Source organism: Acomys russatus, chromosome 24, assembly GCF_903995435.1.
Source record: "Acomys russatus chromosome 24, mAcoRus1.1, whole genome shotgun sequence".
NCBI lineage: Eukaryota > Metazoa > Chordata > Mammalia > Rodentia > Muridae > Acomys > Acomys russatus.
Window position 1 is genome coordinate 48,165,006 of NC_067160.1, and position 25,849 is coordinate 48,190,854.

Genomic DNA, 25,849 nt, shown 5'->3' on the forward strand with positions numbered 1-25,849 from the left:
GTTGTGTACAAACACAAATGTACACTACATATGCATGCACACACACAAATAATAATACTTCCAGTAAGAATACTGTCTTAGGCTTTGTTTTAGAAAATATTTTACACCTATGACAATAAAGCTATCTTTGTCAAAATTACTTGGCCTCTATTTGTAGGTATGTATATACTTACACACATACAAAACCGACGTGCTGAAAGAGGATTTGTCATGTACACTGTCCTATCACATTAAATTCTGATTCCTGTTAGTCCAGAGATCTTAAATTTTTCCTAAGGTATAACTTTACAATTCAAACTGCTGGAGTAAACTATGAAGGAAATAGTTTTACCTCTTTCAGAATAGTGGCTAAAATATCAGTATGTTAGTAAGATTTACTAGGGTACTGACTGACAGAGAGAGACCAGAGTCTGACTATCATTCAGCCAGCTGACTGCACAACATAGGATAAAAACTCTATAGAGAAATGTTTTATTTTTAAGGACAAAATCAACAGAAACACAAGCAGCTTTTATGAAATATTTACGTGAAAAATTAAAAAGATACAAAAGGCTTCTGACTCTGCCCTGCTTTAGCACTTTGTGCCTTTAAGGAGAGCGGAGCTACAAGGCACCTTGAAGCAAGTTTCTTTTGTTCTATAATACAACAGAATTCAACCACTGGCCCCAAACAGTACCATAAGGCCTTTGTTTATTGAAAGCCAACTTTTTCAAGGTTAGGCTGCTTCATTTTGGACATAAATGTTTCCTCTGAATACAAAGCTTATGTTTTTATCTAATCATATATGTTTACACATATACAAACAATGTGTGTGTGTGTATATATATATAAATAAAATGGTGAGGCATGAACTATCTATACACAGTCGTATTCCGTCGCCATAGAAAACGCCAAGATGTCCTGTTACTTACATGTGTTGGCTCTTTGGAATCCAGGCTGTCTGTGGCTAGCTGCAGGCTGTTGATCTCCTCATGCTTTTCAGCAATTCCTTTTCTTTGCTTTTCCATCTGCATTTCTAGATCCAGAGCTTCCTGGCGTAATTTGTTTAGAAGTTGTATTCTACCACTCAACTGCTTGAGAAGAAGGTCTTTCTCTGCTTCTGAAATCTAATTCTCCCCAACCCCCAGCATGTAGTTAACAAAGGAGAGCAAACAACAGTATATAAATAGCATCTATAATTTAAAAAATATTCGATGTTATAGAAGACTTTAAAACAAGAGATGTGGGATTGTCTAGCATGGTGGTTTGAATCAGAATGGCTCCTATAGGCTCGTGCATGTGAATACCAGGTCTTTGTTTGGGAAGAATGAAGAGGTCTGGCATTGTTGGGGAAAGTGTCCAGGCTCTGAAGTCTCAGGAGCCTAAGCCATTCCCAGTAAGCTCTCTCTGTCTTGTGATCTCGCAGCTACTGCTCCAGTGCCCATCCCTGCTGCTATGCATTCTGCAACTGTGACCCCCCAAATTAACACTTCTTTTATGAATTGCCTTGGCCATGGTGTTTTGTCACAGCCACTGTGGAGTAGCTAAGACAACTAGCTACTCTGCATTCAGTTTATACTTTTATGCTAATTATATGTAGAAAATCTTAACTCCCAAAAGTTTATGAAAATTAGTAATGTAGTGGCAAGTACAAATGAAGTTGTCATAATCACAGCAGTAACAATGGCTGACAATACACTTATTACATATCAGGTACTATTCTAATTTCACACCCTGTAATCCTCAAAACATGTAAGGTAGAAAGATAATATTGCAATTATTGTATTTATTTATTATATTTATTTTTGAGAGAAGAGTTCGGTTATATATCCTTGGATGGCCTGGAGCTCCCTATGTAGACCAGGCTGGCCTCAGACTCACAGAGATCCTCCTGACTCTGCCTCTTGTGTGCTGGGATTAATGGTATGCACCACCACTATTGTCAATTCTACACGCAGGAAAATATCATCATGGAAAAAACAGGTACCTTGCTCAATGTCCTATTAGGAGGTTATAGAACCAAGACCGTGTAACTTTAGACACTTTACTATTGTACTACAGTTCAAATATGGAGATAATCTGTCGCTGAGTTCTGAGGACTGACACAGTGAAACTTTATTTTCATCTGCTAATGTAGAGATTTATACAAATGTAACAATGTGTTTCAAAGTATAGGACTGAGGATGATGGGAAATGGATGCAGGGGGAGTAGTAAGTAGTTCAAGGTTATCCTCAGCTACATGGCAACTTCTAGGACATCCTGGGCTGTAAGAGACCCTGTGTCCAAAAAGAAAATCCTAACTACATTAAAATTTTGGTTTGTTTTTCTTTTTAGAGACAGGGTCTCTCTGTGTGGCAGTGGCTGTTCTAGACTCACTTTGTAGAGCAGGCTGGCCCTGAACTCACAGAGCGTGCCTCTATCTCCTTGAGTGCTGGGATTATAGGCCTGCATCACCACTACTTCAATTTTACAGGTAGAAAATAAAATAAAAAAAATTAACTATGCTTTCACATACCTTTTTTTGTTGTATAGCTTCTTCCAGTTGCTTAAACTCTTGAGTAGCCTGTAATATTTTCTGTTCTGCTGTTTCTATTTCACGATGTAGTTCTGACAGTCGAATTTGTGCTGCAAATTTAAAAACAATTCTCACATATACACAAGAAAAACTGACTTCTAAAATTTTTACTACATTTTCTTTTTAAATAATATATTATTACTTTTATTATATGTACATTGGTGTTCTGCCTGAATGTATGTCTGTGTGAGGGTGTCAGATGCCCTGGAACTGGAATCACAGACAATTGTAGGCTGCCATGTGGTGCTAGGAATTGAACCCTGGTCCTCTGGAAAAACAGGCAGTGCTCTTCACCACTGAACCATCTCTCCAGCCCATTACTACACTTTCTTTCTTTATAATGAACTCCAGCCAGTTAAGTTGGTCCACTGAAGAACAACAAAATTTATTACTTATGATGGCTTCAATCTCCAGTCATCTCTATTCTACAAAACTATAATTTTTTGTATAATTCTTAACATGAGAAGAATTCTATTTGATTTCTCTTACCATTGCGAACTGTTTTATGATAATAGGACTATATTGCAAAGTAGGACTAACAATCACACCACTACCATACCTTTGTTATAGGTTACTACTTAATGACAAGCTCAGTATCAAAAAGTTCACTATTTGGAGCTTGTCATGGTGTTGCATCCCTTTAATCCTACATGCAGAGGCAGAGGAGCAAGAGGCAGAGGGGCAAGAGGCAGAGGGGCAGACAGACAGACAGACAGACAGACAGACAGACAGAGAGGCAGAGGGGCAGAGGGCAGAGGGGCAGAGGGGCAGAGGGGCAGAGGGGCAGAAGGGCAGAGGGCAGAGGGGCAGAGGGCAGAGGGGCAGAGAGGCAGAGGGCAGAGGGGCAGAGGGGCAGAGGGGCAGAGGCAGGGGCAGGGGCAGAGGGCAGAGGGGCAGAGAGGCAGAGGGCAGAGGGGCAGAGAGGCAGAGGGCAGAGGGGCAGAGAGGCAGAGGGCAGAGGGGCAGAGGGATAGAAGGGCAGAGGGGCAGAGGGGCAGAGGGGCAGAGAGGCAGAGGGCAGAGGGCAGGGGAGAGGGATAGAAGGGCAGAGAGGCAGAAGGGGCAGAGGGGCAGAGAGGCAGAGGGCAGAGGGGCAGAGGGCAGGGCAGAGGGGCAGAGGGGCAGAGGGGCAGAGGGCAGAGGGGCAGAGAGGCAGAGGGGCAGAGGGGCAGATGGGCAGAGGGGCAGAGAGGCAGAGGGGCAGAGGGCAGAGGGGCAGAGAGACAGAGGGCAGAGGCAGAGGGCAGAGGGCAGAGGGGCAGAGGGACAGAAGGGCAGAGGGCAGAGAGGCAGAGGGGCAGAGGGCAGAGGGCAGAGGGATAGAAGGACAGAGGGCAGAGGGATAGAAGGGCAGAGGGCAGAGGGCAGAAGGGCAGAGAGGCAGAGGGCAGAGGGCAGAGGGATAGAAGGGCAGAGGGCAGAGGGATAGAAGGGCAGAGGGCAGAGGGCAGAGGGCAGAAGGGCAGAGAGGCAGAGGGCAGAAGGGCAGAGAGGCAGAGGGCAGAGAGGCAGAGGGCAGAGGGCAGAGGGCAGAGGGCAGAGCTCTGTGAGTTTGAGGCATGCAGGACTGTAGAGAGCCCTGTCTCAGGAACAACAACCACAACCAAAACCACAGTGGCAAACAGAAACAAAACTCGTTGGATATGAGAAGGCTAGAGCTGGACCTGTAGAAGGACCTGTGTCCCAGCACTGAGGAAGGAAGATCAAGGAAAGAAAGTAGAGAAAAGGGAAGGAACAGAAAGAAGGAAAGATAAACATAAGCTCTCCTCCAGAGGGGACCTCAAATCAGTTAGTTTCTCGCACAGACTTCAGTTTGCCTTTTCCCTTGCTCTCACTTCATGACCCCCTACAAGGCAGTGTACACACATCTTTACGTCTGCCAAAGCTGTCCATACGATACAGGTAAAAATGACGTCAGTCTCCACCTTGGCTTCCTCTGTAACTGCTAGCTAAGCAAGGCGTGCTGATAATCTCATCAGCAGGTCCCCACATAGACCACGAGTACGGGAGCTGGCAGGGTGCGTGGGCTTCAGTCAGGGTGCCCCTTCTTCCGCATCACACAGCCAGTGACTAAGTGGATTCAGAGCTAACACTGGCAGAGCGTCTTTAGTGCCTCTCTGCTTCACTTCTTCCTCTACGTGATTTGCCAGGGGTGGTTAAGACCGCTTGAACTAGACTGGGGCAATACACTACGGCTGATGAAGTAGACTGCAGAGGCCAGCCTCAGGTGCAGGGCTGAGGAGCACGCTCTACTGCAGGTAAGTGGAAGTTCTGTCCTCACAGGTAACGAAAAGGTTCTTTACTTGCTTCACTGATTATTACCTGTGCCTCTCCATGAGTAGCTTCAGTGCCTGTAGGCAGGACGAGATTGACATTCTCTTATTAGACTGATTCCCTGAATAAGATGCTATCGATTACTGTCAGAAACCTGATTCTCAACCACACACAAAAGGAATCATTAAAAAAGCAGGCTCATCACTCACTACTTAGGCTCTAGACTTTTCATGTAAAATATGTGTTTACTTATAAATTATAAAAGAAAATCAACCTGCATATCCAGTTATTGTATGTATGAATATATGTATGTATGTACGTACCCACCCATGCATGCATAACTTTTTGTAGTGCTCAGCCCTGAAACAAGAGCCTTGCACATGGTAGGCAAATGTCCTGCTGTGGAGACATATCCCCAGTCTTAGATTCTTTAAAAACTTAAGAATCACTCTGCTTAACCTGCACTTATTTTTTTTTCTGTGTCTTCTAGTTGTACATCCGGTGGCGCATGGTCTCTCAGGGGCGTGCACTCATGTCTAAGCTGTCCGTCTTCTGGCATCATCCTCTTGATCTCAACTACCTGGGCATCGCTGACAATGTAAGTCTTGGTGGCAAACATATTTCTCTTGTATCTGGATTTGCCAATGTAAGGGCTTTCATCTGGGGATTTGTCAATTTCAGCATACTAAAAGCAAGCATATTAATAGATTATGGATTAAGAAGCAACTTCCAGTCAAATGACATTTTTCCGTCGTATTAGTGCTAAACGATCACAGGAATACTTAGTTATATTAATCTTACATACCTAGAAGCTAAAAGAGGTAATGCTCTTCTTTATCATCTTTTTCATATAGAAAAAGGAATTAGAACTAAAAATGGTCTCAAACCGATTCTTCCGTCTACCCCAAGTAAAGCTGGGGTTAACTGACTAGAGACCATCCACAGCTTTGTAATTACTTTTGTTTAGTCTTTACATGAGAAACCTGGGTGTACTTTGTTGCTTCCTGACTGACGTAAGGAAGATCTCAATCTACTAACGTTAATGTTAAAGTTTTAGAAACTAAACCACACACGGCACTGCTGGAGTCATTGGTCTTGAACACTGGGAAGCGCCTTGTTTCTACGGTGTTGTTACTAATAACGGCACATGTTACTGATGCTAGAGAGCAGTGAACACACGTGCCAGGGGCCACCACTCAGAGGTGCCAGGGGCCACCACTCAGAGGTGCCAGGGGCCACCACTCAGAAGTGCCAGGGGCCACCACTCAGAAGTGCCAGGGGCCACCACTCAGAAGTGCCAGGGGCCACCACTCAGAGGTGCTGAAGCACTTCCGCCTGAAGTCTGCATTGCATTGATCTGCATCTAGAGCAAGCCCGCAGACGGCTGAGATGACGGCCTTAGACTACAGAAGTGGCTGTAAGCAAGGATCCTTGGAGTTTTTCTCTCTTTAGAATACTCTTAATTCCATGAGCTAAATAACTCACACAAAGTACAGGCTACTTTGATGATACCCTTAAAGTAGGAAAGTGGAGTGTGACTGGTAAGATGACTCAGAGGCACTTGTGGCAAAGGCACCTGTAGCCAAGACTGACAACCTGAGTTCAATCTCTGGGAACCACACAGTGGAAGCAAAAAACTGACTTCTGAAAGCTGTCTAACCTCCACATGCATGCCCGCCCGCCCCTCCCCCCCCACAAATACACATGTATTTACAAAGAAGACGGAGATTCATGGTAAACTCTTTACTGTTCTGCCATTTGTCTTCCTTCCTCCCACCTCCCCCAGTGCTGCTTTAATCTTAGATTACCAAAAAAATACAAACTTACCTCTGATGGGTAATAATTTAACGGCTCAAACTTAGCATCAATCTTGTAGAAGGCCAGCTCCTGCTCCAGCTCATACTGCTTCTGACATGCTCGCGTTAGTGCCATCGTTTTCTGCTTTAGCTATTGGCCAACATGAGGTGAACAAGGATCAGTGAGTTAGCATGATCCTCAAATGACGTGAGTAGTTCTCACCGTCATTACATCAAATAGTACAACACTGAGAATATTCTATCTCAACCCTATGTTACAAAAAAATGAAACACAGAATTACCATTTCAGAAAGATGACATAAAAGACCTTTGAAGTTTTTATGTCATTTCAGAATATAGCGAGTCAGGTTTTAAAAAGCAAGTTAGGTTGCTTCATCTCAACATGAAAATAAATGTCAGCCATTTTGTAATATTTGCTTCCTTGTTTCCCAATTACTAGCAGTAATGTATTGAACTTACTCTTTACTTTTAATGAGTGCTTCAATTCATGGCGAGACATTTTACAGAGGAGAAAGACTAGCTTTAGTTGATGAATCTTAGCTGTGAGTGTTAGTGCATTTGTGTGTGTGGGGGGCGGGCGCTACTGTCTGCCAGGAATTTGTTCTGCAGCCTAGGCAGGTAGAGTGTGATCTTCCTGTCTCTGCCTCGAAGTTAGTCCTTGTAGGAGAAAGTAAAGTAAAGTAAATGAGCTCCATCAGATGCAAATATGTAGTATTAGTAACTCTTAATACTACAGTAACTTTACCCCAACTACAGCTTTGTGGCTGCTCTTGGAGACTTGGGTGCTAGAAGGAAAATGTAATCTAATTTCTAAACTTGCAAATGCAGAAATTGAGGCTCCGATTGGTGAACTGCCTTGCCACAGGTGACCTGACTACCAAACGGACCCTCTGAGTTCATTTCAAAGGGCCACTAGGTGATTTTTACTTTTTCTTTCTTTTTTTTTTCCCCCCTTTGGCAATTTGAGAATTGATTTCAGATAGAAAAGCATGCAGAAATATTTCATGAATATCAAGATGCAAGCTGAGAAGAAAGGAAGCAAACGCATGAACATTTTACAAGGCCAGGAAATCAAACTCGTGCATGAATTAGCTTGCAGTCTCCCCCTGAGTACCCATCGCATTGGGTAGCACTGATCCTGGTGGGCTCTCTCGGAAGCCACTGCTGTGTAAATCACATGTGCCACCTTACACAGGCTTCACAGAGCCACTATGAGGCGAGCAAAGCTACTCAGAGAGGGTAAGCAACTTGCCCAACTGAGCAGCTGGCTAAAAGGCAGTATTCAAATTCAAGTGACGTGAGGTTCATGTCTAACACTCCCCAGTGTCCCTCCCATGTTGCCTTCAATGTCCTCCTGCTGTCTAGCACATTGCGCACAGTGATGTTTCCAGGCCCTCAGTCTCAAAGATAAAATTTACAATCAACAGCATCAACTTATGTTCAGGATTTTTCCCCAAAGCAAACTGACAACAGGGCCCAAACAAAGGCAAACATGACTGGAAGCACAGAACATGCCTGCATTACTTTCTATAGTAATCTTTGTTTTCAAAGTACCTTTGTTTTTTCCATAACTCTAGACTTAGGAGATAATAAGGCCTCAGGAAATATCTGTTGACAGAAGGCATATATGACAGCGAAAACCAGGAGTCAAAGGAAGCAGGCTAGCTGTGTATTGATTGTGGATAATCAAGAGGTGACTGCAGCTAACATATCACAAACAGGAACAAGAATGCTAACTTCCTCTCACATTCACATCTGCTCTCCTGTATACAAAGTCATTTACGACGTAGCACACAAACACAAGCACATTCCCAAAGATGCAAACCAGTTTCAAAACTTAAAACTGTAAGCAAGCATATCAATACATGCAACACCACAGAAACCAGTGTGCAGTTCAGTCCTGGAGGAGCTACCTTAAAAAGGATACAGACTCAGCAGAAAAAGGCCTGCAAGAAACCAAGATGTGGGCTGAGAGAAGAAAGAAGCAAACAGACATGTCACCTAGAACACTGGAGAGAGCTAGGCTCTGGTGCTCCTAGCATCTACCTGTCTAATGATGACTGAACGCAGCAGTTACCAGCACTGCTGTCATTCTTACCCTAACACATGGCATCAATGAGTATAAATTTACCACCTTTTACTATTCAGCTTGCATCACTTCAAGTTATTTTCACGTACAGAGCCTTATTAAGCCCTCACAGGACCATGAGGGTGGCAGGACAGGCGAACATTTCCATTTAAAAAACAAGAACACTGAACGGTAAGAGTTAAATGGCTTGCAAAAAATAACAACAAAGAGGAAGTTGGATTAGTGTTTGCTGATGGTGGAGACGGGTTAGCTACTGTCCAAATAGCTCTCCAAAGACTTCATTCAACATGACTTTTCTTTTATAAAGAAACTAGTTTAATGCACACACAATTAGTTAATAAAACTGCAAATCATTATGTAATTGGAGGTGACATTGTCATCACATAGTCTGCAAGAGACAAAGGGAAATGTTAAGCTCTCAAAATAAGACCTAGAATTCCCCTTTAAAGTATATAGTAGAAATGTGGGGATAACAAAAAATGAGACAAAATGATGAAACAGGTCATTTAAAAAAGAAAGACAAAATGATCAACAAATACATATATAATAGTCACCCACAATTACAAAAACATAAAAATAAAACTGTAACAAGATTCCATTTTTTCTCTCCCATACATTCACAATAATAAACCCAGTTTGACCCTTTTACTCACCACTGTGGAAAGCATAAGTTGGTAATAAGCTTTTTGAAGTGGATATTGGTATTTATCAGAATTCATTACAAATATCTGTGTATGCATGTGTGTGTGTGTGTGTGTGTGTGTGTGTGTGTGTGTGTGTACACAACTTGCAGGAGCTGGTTGTTTTCTTCCACCATGTGGGTTCCAGAGACTGAACTCAGCTCCTCCCACTTGGCAGCAAGTGCCTTTACCTGCAGAGATATCTTGCTGGTCCCATTTATCAAAATTTTAAAAGAAATGTGTACAGTAATTCTACTTGATGTGATTTATGCTAAAGAAATACTGTATGAGTGTGTAAGATATGCACACACATATTTTCTCTGTGGTACTATCTCCAATACCAAAAACCAGCTAAATATTTACCTGCAGGAATTGGCTAAACTATGGAGGAGCCATTTAATGGAACCAAAAAAACAAAAACAAAAAACAAAAAAACACAACAGACTTTTAAAACACTGAAAATTTATATATACATCTTAAACTTGGAAAGTGTTAACTATGTTAAATACTATGCAGTATCTATCTATCTATCTTGTCTATAGATACGTATATGTATAAAAGTTCCTTTTAAAAACATTCACAAAATATTCCAATGTATAATATATTTAATTACATATATTCTACAGAAGCATGGAAAATAAAAAGGCTACATATTAATATTTAGGGGAGTGAGATAGAAAAATGAGCCTTCATTTCTACTGCATATATTTTTGTGATCTGAATTTATTTTAAGTATATGTTATTTATAAATAAAAAGGTTTTAAAAATGTTAACAATAAAAATAATATAAATGTAGACAAGCACAGTATGACTAACAAAAAATACAGAGGAAAAAAAAGCAAAACTGTTGATAGTTTAAAAAACATTTGTCTAAAATGTAACATTGTAAGCCAAGTGTGGTAGCACACAACTGTAATCCCAGCACTCAGGAGACAGAGGCAGGCAGATCTCTGTGAGCTCGAGGCCAGCCTGGTCTACAAAGCAAGTCCAAGACAGCCAATGCTACACAGAGATACTCTGTCTTGAAAAACCAAAATGAGTGAATGAATGAATGTTAGAAAGAAAGAAGTATTGTATAACAAATGAAAGGAAAGCATGAGGCTGGCAAGATGGCTCAGTGGGTAAAGGCACTTGACCTCAAACCTTATGATCTGAGTTTAATCCCTGGGGTCCACATGGTGCGAGAGAGAACTGAAAACTATAAGTTGTCCTCTGACCTCCATATGTGCATATATCAAACATCTCTGTGTGTATAAATTTACAATCATATTGCCTGTGTTGAAAAAGCACCAAGCGCGCAGCTAGTGTCTGCTTGTTTCAGGACAGAGGCATATTCTAATTGTCAGTGTAGTTCAAGACAGCCATCAGATTCACTACTAAATGAGAGCGTGTCTCCTGAGCTTGCAGCTGCTAGGTCTTATATCTCTCAAGGCCTGATTTATGTGATTATAGATCTAACTCTTCTCATGTGAGACAGCTGCAGCTGGTCCAGCTCCCTGAGCAGCCTCCAGCCTGGACAACTGGCCCCCTTCCCCTCTCCAAACAGTCTTAAGAGCTCTGTAGCTTTTCAGTTAATCAACTTCTCAAATTATGCTTTCTGTTCGTTTAAATTTATTGCTTTTCTCCATATTTGAATCATAAAGTCAAGTTATATACGATTTAGACTTTACAGAGAAAGAGACATTTCACTGTGGAAATATCCTAGATATTTACTCCCCAGAAACAACTCTTGTTGCTGTTTTGCCATTTTCCCCAACTGGACCATGCAGGATCACACTGGATTCACTGTTTTCAACACTAAGTATTTTTCACATAGCAAAATGTGCCCAGCATCCTTCCATGTACATACGGACTTACCTCATTTTATTAGCACTTATAAACTATGTGGCCATATGGATGTCCAATGATGGCCAATTTAGTTAGTTATCTGAAATGTTGCTAATATATAGCATGCTCACTCGCTCTCTCCCCTCCCTCTACCTCTCCCTTTCTCTCTCTCTCCCTCCCTCCCTGCCCCCCCTTTCTGTGCACACACGCGCATTTACCTTTACACATCACTGCTACCATTTCTATTAAAAAGAAACCTCCATGACACAGAGTGTATGTTTAAATTCTGAGTATCTTTGCCAGGCTCTAAATTTTTGTCAATACACAGTCTTATCTGAGCTGCTATTTAAACATATCCTCAGCAGTGTGACCAGCTCCTCCCTGCAGTGTGAGGCTTCATGTGTCCCCTCGTGCTGGGTACCATACTTCACACCTTGGCTTTGGGCAACACATCACAGTCAACTACAACTTGCAAAGCCTTTTGTTCGGGTTTCTACTACCCCATCTTCCCAATGCTACATTCAGGATATTATTTTTAAATGCAAGAGCAAAATTTTCTCTACCCTAACAGAATACAGCCAACGCAATGTTAACAGACTCACCAATTCCGTTTTTGTGTTGAGGTCGATTTCCAGCTCCTCACAGCTCTGTTTTTGTAACATGGCCTCTTCTTTTAATGACTTGTTTAGTTTGTCTTGATTTTTTATTTCCTCAAGAAACTTTTTTTGTTTGTTCTTAAGCTCTTCTGTTTCTACCATCTTCTTTTCCAGGTCTTTTTCCAGTCTTTCTACCTCATCTGTCAATAAAAATGAAACAGTTAATTTACCATTATCTTCTCTACTTGGAAAACAATAAGTATACTCAGAACAACAGCAACAGAAGTCTAAGAACAGTGTGACACAATTTGAAACTCATCTGCCATGGTGTTTTTGGGAAAATATGACCACCTTGAATTTGAATCTGACCTATATTAAGAGCTAAGAAGGTAGTAGCAATTGGAGGGGATATTTACTAATTATTATGTGTGTGGATATGTGTGTCCCCATACACACACTTGCATAGAAGCCATAGTGTGTGCACAGAGGTCATAGAACAACTGCAGAGCTGGCTCTCTCCTACCTTTTTGTGGGTTCCAGGATGGGACTCAACTTACCAGGCTTGCACAGAAAGCAGCTTTCCTCACTGAGTCCTCTCACTGGTGTGAAACTGCCACCGCTATAGGTCAGAAGTAGACTGACACCAATTTCAAAGACAGATTGAATAGAGGCTGATTCCTCAGCACCCTGAAATGGTCATTTCATAGCTTCCTGTCTCCTCAGACCTCCCACGCTCCATCCAGGCTCTCTCAACTGAGAGCTTCACATTTCATTAAGGGAGTGCCCGCATTTTCCTACCACCAAGACAACAGAAGTACTGATGCCTACGTATTATTTTCTCTCTTTTTTGATGAAGAAAGTGTCAATGATCTCTCTCTCTCTCCAAATCTAATCTCTTGGTCCTCATTTTCATGAACCAAAAGAATAGGAGCATGGTTTCTCTCTCCCTTCTGGTCTTAGGAATGCTACTTCATTATTATAAACTTGAGTTTAATTTTAGCACTTCATTTCTTTCCATTTCCTGGCTTTGAAGCCATTGGTGAATGTTTAATCTTAGATCTTTTCTTCACCTTTAAACTTCAAAACCACAATTATTAGATATTAGAAGACTGACGCTGTTATAGGAACTTCAAGTCTTTGGCAAGCATCTCCTCCCCATTCTTTAATCTGTTGGAATCTGCCATTCGTTCCTGTCTCTCTCCAGCTGCTCCAGGCAAGAACACCAATCCAAATCCCCACTTTTTTGGGGGGTGGGAGTTGTGAGACAGGGTTTCTTTGTGTAGCCCTGGCCAGCCTGGACCAGACTGGCCTCGAACTCAGAGATCCGCTTGCCGCTGCCTCCGGTGTACTAGGATTAAAGGTGTGCAGCATCGCTGCCTGACCTAAGCCATTCTAAAGCCATCTCTGTGTTGATCTTATTCATGTGCCAGCCCATTCACCATGGTGTCCACTTGCTTCCTTGAAATCTTTCCTGGGCATTTAAAACTCTCAATTTCCTGCACTCTGACCTTGTTAGCTATCATTTACTGTTTTCTTGGCTGGCTGCTCACCATTCTTCCAATGTACACACCTTACACGCACATTTACACATTCAAGAGATTATTTTTGAGGCAAGGAACTTTTGGTATACAGTATATGCTCAATAGATACTTGCTTGACTAATCAATTTATGATGTCATTTTCATGTAAATTTTAGTAAGAGGTTTATAATTTATCCTTTTTTTAAAATGTTAAGTATTATAATATGAACCTTTTAAAATTAAATGTGTTTGTTTATTTATTGAATGAAGGCATTAGTGCACAGGTAATAGGACGACTTTTGGGAGTTGAACTCAGGACCTCAGGTCTGGCTACAAACGCCTTTATCCTCTGAGCAGACCCTATCCTTTTAGAGAACTTCTACAGAAAAGCCCCTTTTGCGTTCAAGTTTAGTGGGTTTTGCTTGTTTGCTTGCTTTGTAAGTATCATCTTACCTAAACTGAATCTCTCGAAAGCCTCCTGTCTATCCTGAGTGGTTACTGGCTGACCTTCCAAACTTTCCAGGGACCGGAGATGGAAAACGGTAAACTGGAGGTAATGAGGAAGGGCCACAAGTGGATTTTCACTGAGGATTAGAGAAGTCAAATCCTGAAGCGGCTTCAACTTGCTGACATCCTGGAGCTGAAATGACACAACAGCAACATTGGAAGAACTTACTTTAAAATCATAAACTAACAGAGGAAGTAACAAATCAAGAAGATTGCTTTTAACATGTCAAAAAGGGTATCTATGAGCAGGTGGGGGCGCACGCCTTTAATCCCAGCACTTGGGAGGCAGAGGCAGGCGGATCTTTAAGAGTTCGAGGCCAGCCTGGTCTACAGAATGAGTCTAGGACAGCCAAGGCTACACAGAGAAAGCCCGACTTGAAAAAACAAAAACAAAAACACCTATTTATGAAACTAATTGCCCCAAATTAGGAATGTGAGAAAGGTACAAAAAAGGAGTATATGAGCACTGGTGACAGTACTATAAATTTTCTTTCTTTTCTTTTTCTTCTTGGTTCTTTTTTTCTTCTTCTTCTTCTTCTTCTTCTTTTTTTTTTTTTTTTTTTTTTTTTTTTGGTTTTTCAAGACAGGGTTTCTCTGTGTAGCCTTGGTTTTGCAGACCAGGCTGGCCTCCAATTCACAACAATCTGCCTGCCTCTGCCTCCTGAGTGCTGGGATTAAAGGAGTGCACCATCACACCTGGCTAGTATTATGCATTTTCAAGATTCAGAGATGTGACTTGCCTTAGCTCAGAGCCTGAAAGTGAATAAACTGGTGGTTGAAATCTCAGTCTGAATTACAATAATGTTTTATTTTGTATTGATCAAATAGGCATAAAATGAACAGCTATGGAGGATTTTCATGAATTTTGAGAAAACAGAGTTATAATTAATGGTTTTAAAACACAAAAATGCAGCTGGGTGTGATTGGCACACCCCTTTAATCCTAGCACTTGGGAGGCAGAGGCAGGGGGAATCTCTTGTGAGTTTGAAGTCAGCCTGGACTATAAAGCGAGTCCAGGACAGCCTAGGCTACACAGAGAAACCCTGTCTCGAGAAAAAACAAAACCAAAAAAAAAAAAACCACAAAAAATATGTATAGATATCCATGTTCTCTGAAAACTCCTTTGTTTATTCTAAAAGCTTACGTAGGTTGGGAAACACTATTTTAAATATCTGGTACAAGCATATATTTCCCTCAAATAAATATATATTACCCTTATGTAGAGGAATTTAAATTCAGAACATGGCTGCTCTGACAAGGGGTCACATCCAAAGACCTTCTAGGTCTGTGTGATCTGGCTAGAATATAGACACACCTTTAAACCCAGGAGAGAGGCAAGCAGATCTCTGAGTTCAGGACCAGCCTGGTATAGAGCAAGTTTCAGGTAAAGAAAAGCTTAGGTCCAGGCTTAGGTCCAAACAATGAAGGTAAAGTTAGTTTGTAGGAGAAAGCACCCATGTTTGAAAGTGATGTTTAATTGAGTGGCAAAAAAAGTGACGAATCAGAGAAAAATTTGAGAGAAGAGGATACGCCCAAGTCTCAGGATAAGAGAGGAAAGGGAAGCTACTTATGGGAGGAGCAGTACAAAGGACGGCAGCAGGGGTACAGGACGGTGCAATGACATGACGGAAGAGAGAATACTTAGGAGAGCAATTCAGGGTTACTATTGAACCCGTGCAAAATGAGGTCAGTCTATGTTTAATTACACTAAAGAACCCTAGGCTACATCTGAAGTTGGCACATGGTCAATGGAACAAGGGTGTTAAGAGAAATCTCATCCTCTGAAGTTCTTGGGAGGCTAAAGGGACTAACTGGAGGAGGGGGGGCATGAAAGAGAGGGGACTGGGCACAAGAGGGATCAAGTTCAATGTAAAATATATACATGGTCAAAGACTTTACAATCCAAATAATTTAAATTAAAAAAAAAATCTTGCTACTTTGAATAACTTACCGATGATATCTTATTGCCTTTCAGATTGAGAACTCGCAAAGATTTCAACTTCTTTGCAAACCACACTGGAATATGCTCGATTTCATTCCCTGCTAGGTTTAGCTTTTGCAGGTTACACATGTTTTCAAGCCCTTCAATTTTACTGGAAACCAGAGAACAAAATCAAACTTGGTAAGTAAAATGATAAAGTTCTTTCAATGTGGTTTATAGTAAACAACCTCACTGCATGAGCCTACTTTTCATAATTATAATTCATAAACTCTTTTCCCGAATGACAACCATACAGCCAAAGTCAGATTTCCCCAAAGAGCTGAACTGCCAACTCTTTGAGTATGCCTGGCAGCCCCGCCCCTCTGACTACACTCAGTATACCATGCTATACATAACGCAGGAAAGAAGAGGGGTGCCCGTGGCCATACCACTGAGAGAGCAAGACTCAACCACACTATGTGCCACGGTACTACCCAAACGTCGACAATAATTACACTGTTATCATCACAGATGAACTATGCTGGCAGCAAATGTGGCACATTCTAAAATGATACCATGTTTATGAATACAAGCACTGCCATGACGCCCACATCCACAAAGCTCTCACTGATGGCACAGTCTTCACATTTCCTGCAATCTAGCTGGCACTCCACCTCCCTAGTCAATTTGCTATACTCAAAAGATATTCCTGAGCTTCTCTTTCTTTGGTTTTATTATGAAATTGTTTTCATTAAATCAACTTTTTTTTAAAGTTTTCATACTATGAACTTGATTTGTCAGGTTTTTTAAAAATCATTTTTGTGTTAATCAGAACTTTTCCAGGCCCACGGTTGTTTTCTTTGTATTTGTTGACCATTGCATTTAAGAAGTCTAAGTTGGGGAAAAGGTGCCTAAAGATTTTCAAGATTTGATTCTTGCTTCATTTTCTCCATTAGTTTTCTATACATAGCTTCCGTCATCATTGGGTTTTACTAATTTATTTCTCCCAGTAGTTGTACATTTGTATGTGTATCTGAATTAGAAATGAAATGTATAGTGTATTTCTTGTAGCAATGAGCAAAGAACATAGGGACAAGTATATGGGATCAAATTATTTGGAAAATCTTCAGGATCAAAATAGCATTTTCTTCACATAAGTATTACTTTCCGTAATATGGCAAGGAATCACAGATAACATCCAGACGAAGTTGCTACTAAAATAGAATTAAGTTGGTACCCAAAAAAAGTATCTGCTTAAATAATGCCAAGTAAAAAGTTACCCTACACTTATGTGATACTGAAACAAAGACAACAGTAAATTCCAGAATACAATGAACAACAATCAAAACTCCTGCTACTCAACGGACTCTTTCACTAACACAGATACCCTTAGTCTATCTCTGACAAGGAAGACCCTGCACACTACCTAAAGGAGCAGTTACTCACCTGATTTTGTTATACGATAGGTTGAGTTCACGTAATCGTAACAGCTTGTCCACTTTCTCAATCTTTGCTATTAGATTGTAGCTGAGATTTAGTACTTCAAGTTTAACACACTTTTCCAAATTTTCAATGTACTAATTGGGAATAAATGGTAAATACTTTATACAACAGACTTCTTGACATAAAACACACTGGGGTATGCGGGTTAGAGGCTATTTTGAGCAGGGATCCCCGGCAGCTTTCCTGACCACAAGCAGTAACATTCTGCAGTCTCCCTGGTCCTCAGCAATTCTTATATACTGAGAAGCTCAAAGTATTCGCCAAGAATTCTCCCAGCATTGCTCCCTCAACTTTAACTTGTCTATGCGTCTCCCTCTTCCTTCCACTGTCCCCTCACCTCAGTTTAAAGCAGATGAGCACTGCCTGGCTGGTGTGTTTGCAGGGAGGCTGTGCAGTGACCTAGGACGTGCTGCCTGCATCACAGAGCGCATTTCCTATGTCCAGGCTCCTTCTGCACTCACTAAGCCGCGCTGCACTATAACGTGTTTCCATTGAGCTTTCCTCTTATCGCCCTCGTCTGTCACGAACACACTCACAAGAATTGTCCACATTTGCTTTTCTTGCCTTCCCCAATTTCTGCCGCTGTCCTGGTAAGGCAGTGCTTCTTTCTGCACACCACTCACTGCCTCTCCATCATTATCCATTCAGCAAATATTTATCAAACATGCACTATGCACCAGGGGCTGTTCTAGGTACATGAAATACAGTGGCAAATAAAGAAAATGCAGTTTCTTGGCTTTACTGGCATACACAAACATCAAGTAAGATTTAAACAGTAAATATTCAAAGAAGACAATAAGGAAAACATCTTGTGATAGTATGCAAGGCTCCAAGAGGACAGAATCTGCCTGTTGTGTCCACTGCAAAGCACTATTGCTCACACATACTGGGTGCTAAATAAATACCTGTTGAATGACGAGGAAAGGGTGCCTGTCTACACCTGGGTGACAAGAGAAGGCCTCACAGAGGAAGGATATCCAGCAGAGGCCTTAATAACACGATGTCAGCCGGACAGTTGTGTGTACCCCCAAGAACAGAGAATACCAGGCTGACTCTTACACACAAAACCACAAACAAGGGCCTGGAGAGATGGCTCAGCACATACGAAACATTTGCTGTTCTAGAAGAGGACTCCTGCTTGATTCCCAACATCTACATGGGTGCTTACAATCTGTAACTCTAGTTCCCGAAGATCTAGTGCCCTCCTCGGGCCTCGTGAGGCACAAGGCAGTGCACAAGGTACACAGACAAACATACAATACAGGCAACACACACACACACGCACACTCTAAAAATCTTTAAAAAACAAAAACCAAAACCAACAACACCACTTCCTACAAGCCTTGAAAGAATAGACTTGGTGGGTTGAGAAACAGAAGGAAAGGCTTTTAAATGGCCAAACCCTGAGACCCCTGCTTTCACCTTTTTGGCTATTCTCTGTCACTCTAACCATCCTTTTCTGTCTGAGGCGTCTACTTAGAGCATTAGGCTCTCGATGGTTTCTAGCACAACAGATCCTTTAGACCTGCGCACTGGTTTGGCTCCACAACACATAGTCTTTGATTCTCTCTTTTCCTACACTTTGTCCTAGACAATTTTACAGCAAACTCTACATTTCCAGACAAAGTTTCTTTCAAATTTTTTTGAGATGATATTAAATAAAACACTTTAAAGTTGGGTTTTCACTGAAACTAATATATAAAAAAAAGTCTGCCATGTTGTGGTGGTTTGAACGAGACGAGCCCCCATAGACTCATGTGTGGGCAAGCTTAGCTCCCAATTATTGAGTTATCAGGGAAGAACCCGGAGATGTGGCCTTCTGGAGGAGGTATGTCACTGGGGTGGGGTGCTTTGATGTTTCAAGTCATATATACCTTGCCTGCTGACTATGGATCAGGATGTAAAGCTCTCAGCACCACACCTGCCTGCCTGGCAGCCTACTGGCTGCCACCCTCCCAGCCTTGATGATAACAGATTATCTGAAAATTTTAAAGCAAGTCCCCAGTTAATTGCTTTCATTATAAGAGATGCTTTTGGTCATGGTGTCTCATCATGGCAATAGAGCACTAAGACATGTTAACATCTAAGATTCTACATCGCTTTTTTTTTAATGTCACATTATTTCATGGTGTACTGCATTATAATTTATTTTGCCAATCTCCAGTGAAACTTTTAGGCATTTCTAAGTTTTCTATTTAAATAATGTTTAATAAGCATTGCTGTACATGTTCAACTAATGTTCCTAGAGTAAGTATAACAGAATAGTAGAACTGCTAGGCTACTGAGAATAAACTCAGTGAGTATACACTCTCTTACTATAATGTGTAACTAGCTATAGATAACTTAGCACGGCTGTGTCCCAATACAATTATTTACAAGACAGTGAAAAGGCCAAATCAGGACTAGAATCGTAGCTGGTCAATTCTAGTCAGTAATGTAACAGGCACCTATAGATATGGAGATGTACTTCTGATAGAGAACTTCCACTGGAAACAACAGAGTTCAAGTTCTTCTGCCAGCAAGGTAACAAGACGACCACTAAAAACAAGAGGGACACGGAACCCTGGCTCCTGCCTCTCCTCTCTTTTCTGGCTGACAGGAAGGAGGTGGCAGCTGTGTTCTGCCTCACCACAGGCTCCCCAACACCAGAGCCAAACAACCATGGACTGAGATCTCTAAAACCAAAATAAAAATAAAATGAGCCAAAATAATACCCCAACACACAATATGAACAAACTGTTTCAGCTGAGAAGTTGGCATAATGCTGCCACAATGTGTTTAAAAGTCCCAGAAGCGAACAGACATTTCCTAGATACAAAGACTACAAATCTGTAATGAAAACTTGATGTTGCCAAAAGTGACACTTGTTAAATGGGTGCTGCAGAGATGGCTCAGCAGTTAAGAGCCTGCACTGTTGTTGCTGAGGACCTGAGTTCAATTCGTAGCACCCAAGTCAAGTAGTTCACAAATACCCATAGCGCCAATGCTAAGAGATCCAGTGCCTCTGGCCTTCAATGTCTGCATTCATGTGCAGACATACACGTGTGTATACACACACACACACACACACACACACACACACTGGCCTTCAATGTCTGCATTCATGTGCAGACATACACGTGTGTATACACACACACACACACACACACACACACACACACACACACCTAAAAATAAAATTTTTTAAAATATCATTAAAGGAAAATAAGGGCACTCCTAAAAAAAATCTGATAGGCTTAAGACAAAAAATTGAAATCTATGTTTATGTTTTGAAATCACTGGAAACCTACCCTAAACTTCTTGCCGCCATCTTTAGAAAGTGAAAGGTTCAGAGATTTTACCAAGGCCAAATTGTCGTGTTTAGTGAGTTTCTTGATGAGGGCCTCTGTAATATACCGAACTCCTACATATGAATCAGCTCCTGAAATCCAGACACAGGTCATTATCAGTAGGAAGGTATGACTATCAGGAAATACAAATCATTTTTACACTATATATAAATCCACTTTAATCCATGCATATGCACGATGCAGTGGCTAGCTGTAATCACAGCATCGCAGTATGTCACTTTCTATCACTTCATCACCACAATAAAAACAGTTACAGTCTACCTGTTTGGGCTTTGTGAGAAATGCTCTGCATTTAAAAATGTAGTTTGTATAAACCTTAGAAGAAAAAGTATTAATGTTCACATTTATAAAAAAAAAAAAAACTGATCATAAGAGATGGCTCAGTGGTTAAGAGCACTGGCTGTTCTTGCAGAGGTCCTGGGTTTGGTCCCAGCACTAACACGGCAGCTCACAAACATCGGAGTGCTAAGGAACCCAAGGCCCTCTTCTGGTCTCCACGGGCACCTGGCACACAGCAGTGCCCAGATATACATGCAGGCAAAGCACCCACATAAATAAAAATAAATATTTTACATTATTTGCTCAATACCCTGTAATTAATACAGCACAAATTCAAAACTTTAACTCAAGCAGATACATTTAAACCTTGTACTCTCTGTGTATACACCCACAAGTGCAGATATCCACGTGCATGCAGGTGCCCTAGTACCACAGTACGTGTGTGGAGATCAGAACATAACTTCTGTGAGTCAGTTCCTGCCCTTCCACCATGGGTCTTGGAGATCAAACACAGGTCCTCAGGCCTATGTGGCCAGTGTTTCTATTTGTACTTTCTTTCTTCGTTTCTTTCTTCAAGAATTATTTATTTTATATATTAGAGTATTCTATCTGCCATATATGCCTGCATGCCAGAAGAGGGCATCAGATCCCAGTATAGATGGTTGTGAACCACAGTTCTCATTATAGATGGTTGTGAACCACCATGTCAGTGCTGGGAATTGAACTCAGGACCTCTGGAAGAGCAGACAGTGCTCTTAACCACTGAGCCATCTCTCCAGCCCTCTATTTGCACTTTCAACCATATGCAGCACTGAGATTTGTTTCAAAGCTCTAATTTTTTTCACTTGTTGCTTTATGAAATAGAAAGTGTAGTAACATATTTTATGGACAGAGGGTATCAGCTTAGTAGGTAAAACACCTTCCTTTACGGCTTTTTGTAGAAAGTACTGTCAAAGACTGCTAAAGGTACATTGCATTTTATAAAGAGAAAATAGTCTCTTGACAAAACCAACATTCCAGAATAACAATCAGTTCAGAAATAATCAGGGACCGATGGGCAGCAAGGCAGCACAGAGTATACACTCAAGGCTGAAAGTGTTTTAATGCAAAGCCATCAGGTGCTCACGGCAGCAGGGTTGGTGGAATTTCAAGATCGTAAAGAATAAAGCATTTATGAAACAGAAACTAGAGCAGCAGCCAGTTTTTTGTTTTTTGTTTTTAAAAGAAATTTAAAAATGCTGGTGGGACATGTATATGTTCCCTAAGTGGAAGTCAATGCTTTCACAGATAAAAATAGGTTTCCTCACAGGTTGGAAATAAGCAGAGTGAAGAGCCCAAGCACGGCTGGCTGTTTATATCCAGCTTTTACCGTGACGCACCCCACTAGGGTGAGGAGAGATGTCAAACCCCAACTAATGAGGGAGGAATATTTCTAGTAAAGAGCTTGAAAGAATGCTCTAGAAGAAATCCAACTTCCTCTCCTGGAAACTCTCCACCCCAACCTTCACAGACACCTCCACCCTCATCCAAAGCCTCAGTCCTCTCCCAGTTCTTACCCAATTTCTACCAATTATGACAGCAATTCAAGTTAGTTCAGGAGAGATGTTAGATCTGACCCCTTATCTACACTCAGTATTTCACATCTCTACTTACGTGTGAAACCAGATACAATTTTAGCAGTACCTTTATGGGGCTGGGACTCCAAAAGCATGGTGTTTTCATCTGTAAGCAAAGCCGGGGCACCAAAAGGTGGAGTCTCAGATCCAATTAAAGGTGAAAGTGACCTAGATCGCATATTGGACGTAAGAGATGATGACCCAGGGAAATGGGACGACTGCAGCATCTTTGCTTTCGGGAGCTTGTGTTCAGAACCTTTCTTCATTGCAAGAGCAAAACCAGGTGGCCATCAAAACCTGCAAGAGTTTCCAACATATTTAACAAGGCTACGTCTCTACAGCTATTAAGAGTGTTATATTATCTCTAGAGCTTTAAGATCGTAAGGCTGTGAACACAAAGGCTATGGAGACTGGGCCTGTATTTCTCCAAGCTTATGGAGCAGGTGCTCTCCTAAACGCTGACCACCCCTCCACAGAGAAGAGGCCCTGGCAGGTCTGTCACTGACACATGCTCAGCTCAGAGTGCTACTTGTTATTTCTCGGCTTATCAGCTTGAACTTCTCACAAGCCTTTCCATATAGGGTCACACACAGGAATATGTGACAACCGCTACTTGTAAGCACTCTTCCTCCCAGAAGCATGTTCTATTGAGAGTCTCTTGTCTTTCTGGCTACTGCATGGCCTCCTCTGTGGCTCACGTCCCTTTACTTCCCCTAAATGTCAGTGCTCCTCTAAGTTTCTTTTTTGTTCCCTTTAAATACAACCTTGGGCGACCTAATGCATACCCTTGGCTCTCAAACGTACAATAAGTTTTAGGAAAAAATGTTTAGTGATAAAGTACACTAAGTTAAAGTAGTTTCCAACCCAACAATAAGCTGGTGTCAGAAGAGGGCGCTGTGATAGGATGATGCATACACATCTTTACATTAGTTGGATTTGGCCTGAGGTTGCCTTCTTTCGGTCTTGAGCTCCTATAGAGTCAAATACAACCTTCTTGTACAAACTAAACCAAAAGCTCAATTTAACAATGTCCTTTTGAAACAAATGCTGAGTCTCTGTCCAGCTTTACTTAATCACAGCGGCGCTATGGTATCAGACCATCTTCAAATAAGGCAAATGTTGATCTGCAATCAATGAAGTTATTCCTGCAGATTCCATTTTGGTCCCTAAGTACTGCCACAGTCTCCATTCTGAAACTGTAGTCCCAAACCCCATTCACTGGGATGGTTACCCTATGAGATAGTGTGTGTTTCAAAATGCAGACTTTACAGGAACTATGGCAACTCAGGCAAAGAACCTGGTGGTTTGGAAGCATCACTAATCTTTATTTTTTTAATTTTTTTCTTTCCTTTTTTATTATTAATTTATTCAAATTACATCTCAGTTGTTAGCCCAGCCCTTGTATCCTCCCATTCCTCCCTCCCTCCCACTTCCCCCCCATTCCCCTCCCCTATGTCTGTGACTGACGGGGACCTCCTCCCCTTGTATATGCTCATAGGGCATCGAGTCTCTTCTTGATGACCTATTATCCTTCCTCTGAGTGCCACCAGGCATCCCCATCCAAGGGACATGGGGCACCAGAGTTTGTGTGAAAGTCAGATCTCCTTCTCCACTTAAACGGTGGAGAATGTCCTGTCCATTGGCTAGTCTGGGTAGGGGTTTGAAGTTTACTGCCTATATTTTCCTTGGCTGGTGCCATAGTTTGAGGAGGACCCCAGGGCCCAGACCCGCCTGTAGTTTTCCAGGACCCTCTGGATCCTTCTATTTCCTCATTCTCCCAGGCTTCTCACACCTAAAGTCTCAATAGGATGTCCTCCCCTCTGACCCACTTTTTTGGTAGGTAAAATTTTTCATGAGGACGTACCCCTTGGACTAGTGTCTCGATATAAGTGAGTATATACCATGTAACTCTTTTTGTTTCTGGGTGAACTCACTCATGATAATTTCTAGTTCAATCCATTTGTCCACAAACTTCGGAAATTCCTTGTTTTTAATAGCTGAGTAGTATTCCATAGTGTAAATGTACCACAGTTTTTTTTATCAATTCTTCTACTGAGGGACACGTAGGCTGTTTCCATGTTCTGGCTATTATGAATAAGGCAGCTATGAACATGGTAGAGTATATGTCCCTGTTGTGTGGTAGTGCATCTTCTGGGTATATTCCAAGGAGTGGAATAGCTGGGTCTTGAAGAAGCCCTATTCCCATTTTTCTGAGAAAGCGCCAGATAGATTTCCAAAGTGGTTGTACTAGTTTGCATTCCCACCAGCAATGAAGGAGTGTTCCTCTTTCTCCACATCCTCGCCAGCATGTGGTGTCAGTTGAGTTATTGATCTTAGCCATTCTGATGGGTGTAAGATGGAATCTCAGTGTCGTTTTGATTTGCATTTTTCTGATGACTAATGAGGTCGAGCATTTCTTTAAGTGTTTCTCAGCCATTTGATATTCCTCTGTTGAGAATTCTCTGTTTAGTTCTGAGCCCCATTTCTCTATTGGGTTATTTGGTTTGGTGGTGTTTAATTTCTTGAGTTCTTTATATATTTTGGATATTAGACCTTTGTCAGATGTAGGGTTGGTGAAGATCTTTTCCCAGTCTGTAGGCTGTCGCTTTGTTCTCTTGACAGTGTCACCTGCCTTACAGAAGCTTCTCAGCCTCATGAGGTCCCATTTATTAATTGTTGACCTTAAGGCCTGGGCTGTTGGGCATCACTAATCTTTAAATGATTCAGGTTTCTGGAATCCACTGGATATTTTTCTAAATCTATAATTGAGTATGCCTAAGTTTCACTTACCAGGGCAGGTAACATAGGGCTTCATGATAATTTAGTGAGGTGAGTATTAGGATTTGACAAGAATAATTCTAGATAGTTTATAATATCAAAGTTTTGAAGAGAAGACTAAGATATAGGATACAAAATAGTTGAGTAGCCTAAAGCTATATAATGCTTTTTTAAATAAAAATAAAAATATAAAAATATATCTATGTATCTGTAGGATGTGACACACATTATTCTGTTTTTATAATCATGAAAAATGCTAACAGATGGAAAAAAAGATATGAGGTTGGACCTGTACCTTCCTGTTTTGTTTTGTGTTTTGTTTTAGTTTCTTGCCTTTATGAAAACTATAACATACAGTGTTTGCCACCCATTAACTAATTTTATTCAGGAATAGTGTAGTTACTTTTCTATTGATATGGTAAGACACTATAAAAAGGCAACTTATAAAAAAAGGCAGACCTTTTCAAGGGCTTACAGCTTCAGAGGGTTAAAGCTGGTGACTGTCATGGCAGGGAGCATGGCAGCAGGCAGGCAGGC

At 41.4% G+C, this 25,849-nt stretch overlaps 1 protein-coding gene across 4 annotated transcripts in view; it reads right to left on the minus strand.

Moving 5' to 3' along the window:
• The window catches only part of Cntrl (centriolin), a 72,113-nt gene extending 49,286 nt beyond the window's left edge, over positions 1–22,827 (minus strand). For 2 of the 4 annotated variants that reach the window (XM_051166943.1, XM_051166940.1), the window contains exons 1-10: positions 22,602–22,827; positions 20,580–20,710; positions 17,233–17,363; positions 15,817–15,958; positions 13,812–13,998; positions 11,845–12,038; positions 6,657–6,776; positions 5,289–5,514; positions 2,496–2,605; positions 912–1,106 (exon numbers count right to left, since the gene is read on the minus strand). In XM_051166943.1, coding sequence (XP_051022900.1) covers positions 912–1,106; positions 2,496–2,605; positions 5,289–5,514; positions 6,657–6,776; positions 11,845–12,038; positions 13,812–13,998; positions 15,817–15,958; positions 17,233–17,363; positions 20,580–20,710; positions 22,602–22,800 — 1,635 coding nt within the window. In that variant the 5' untranslated portion in view covers positions 22,801–22,827. Of the gene's footprint in view, positions 1–911; positions 1,107–2,495; positions 2,606–5,288; positions 5,515–6,656; positions 6,777–8,559; positions 8,593–11,844; positions 12,039–13,811; positions 13,999–15,816; positions 15,959–17,232; positions 17,364–20,579; positions 20,711–22,601 lie in introns of those variants that run through there. The other 2 variants (XM_051166939.1, XM_051166941.1) reach the window with 2 other exon arrangements.
• Between the last annotated feature and the right edge of the window lie 3,022 nt (positions 22,828–25,849).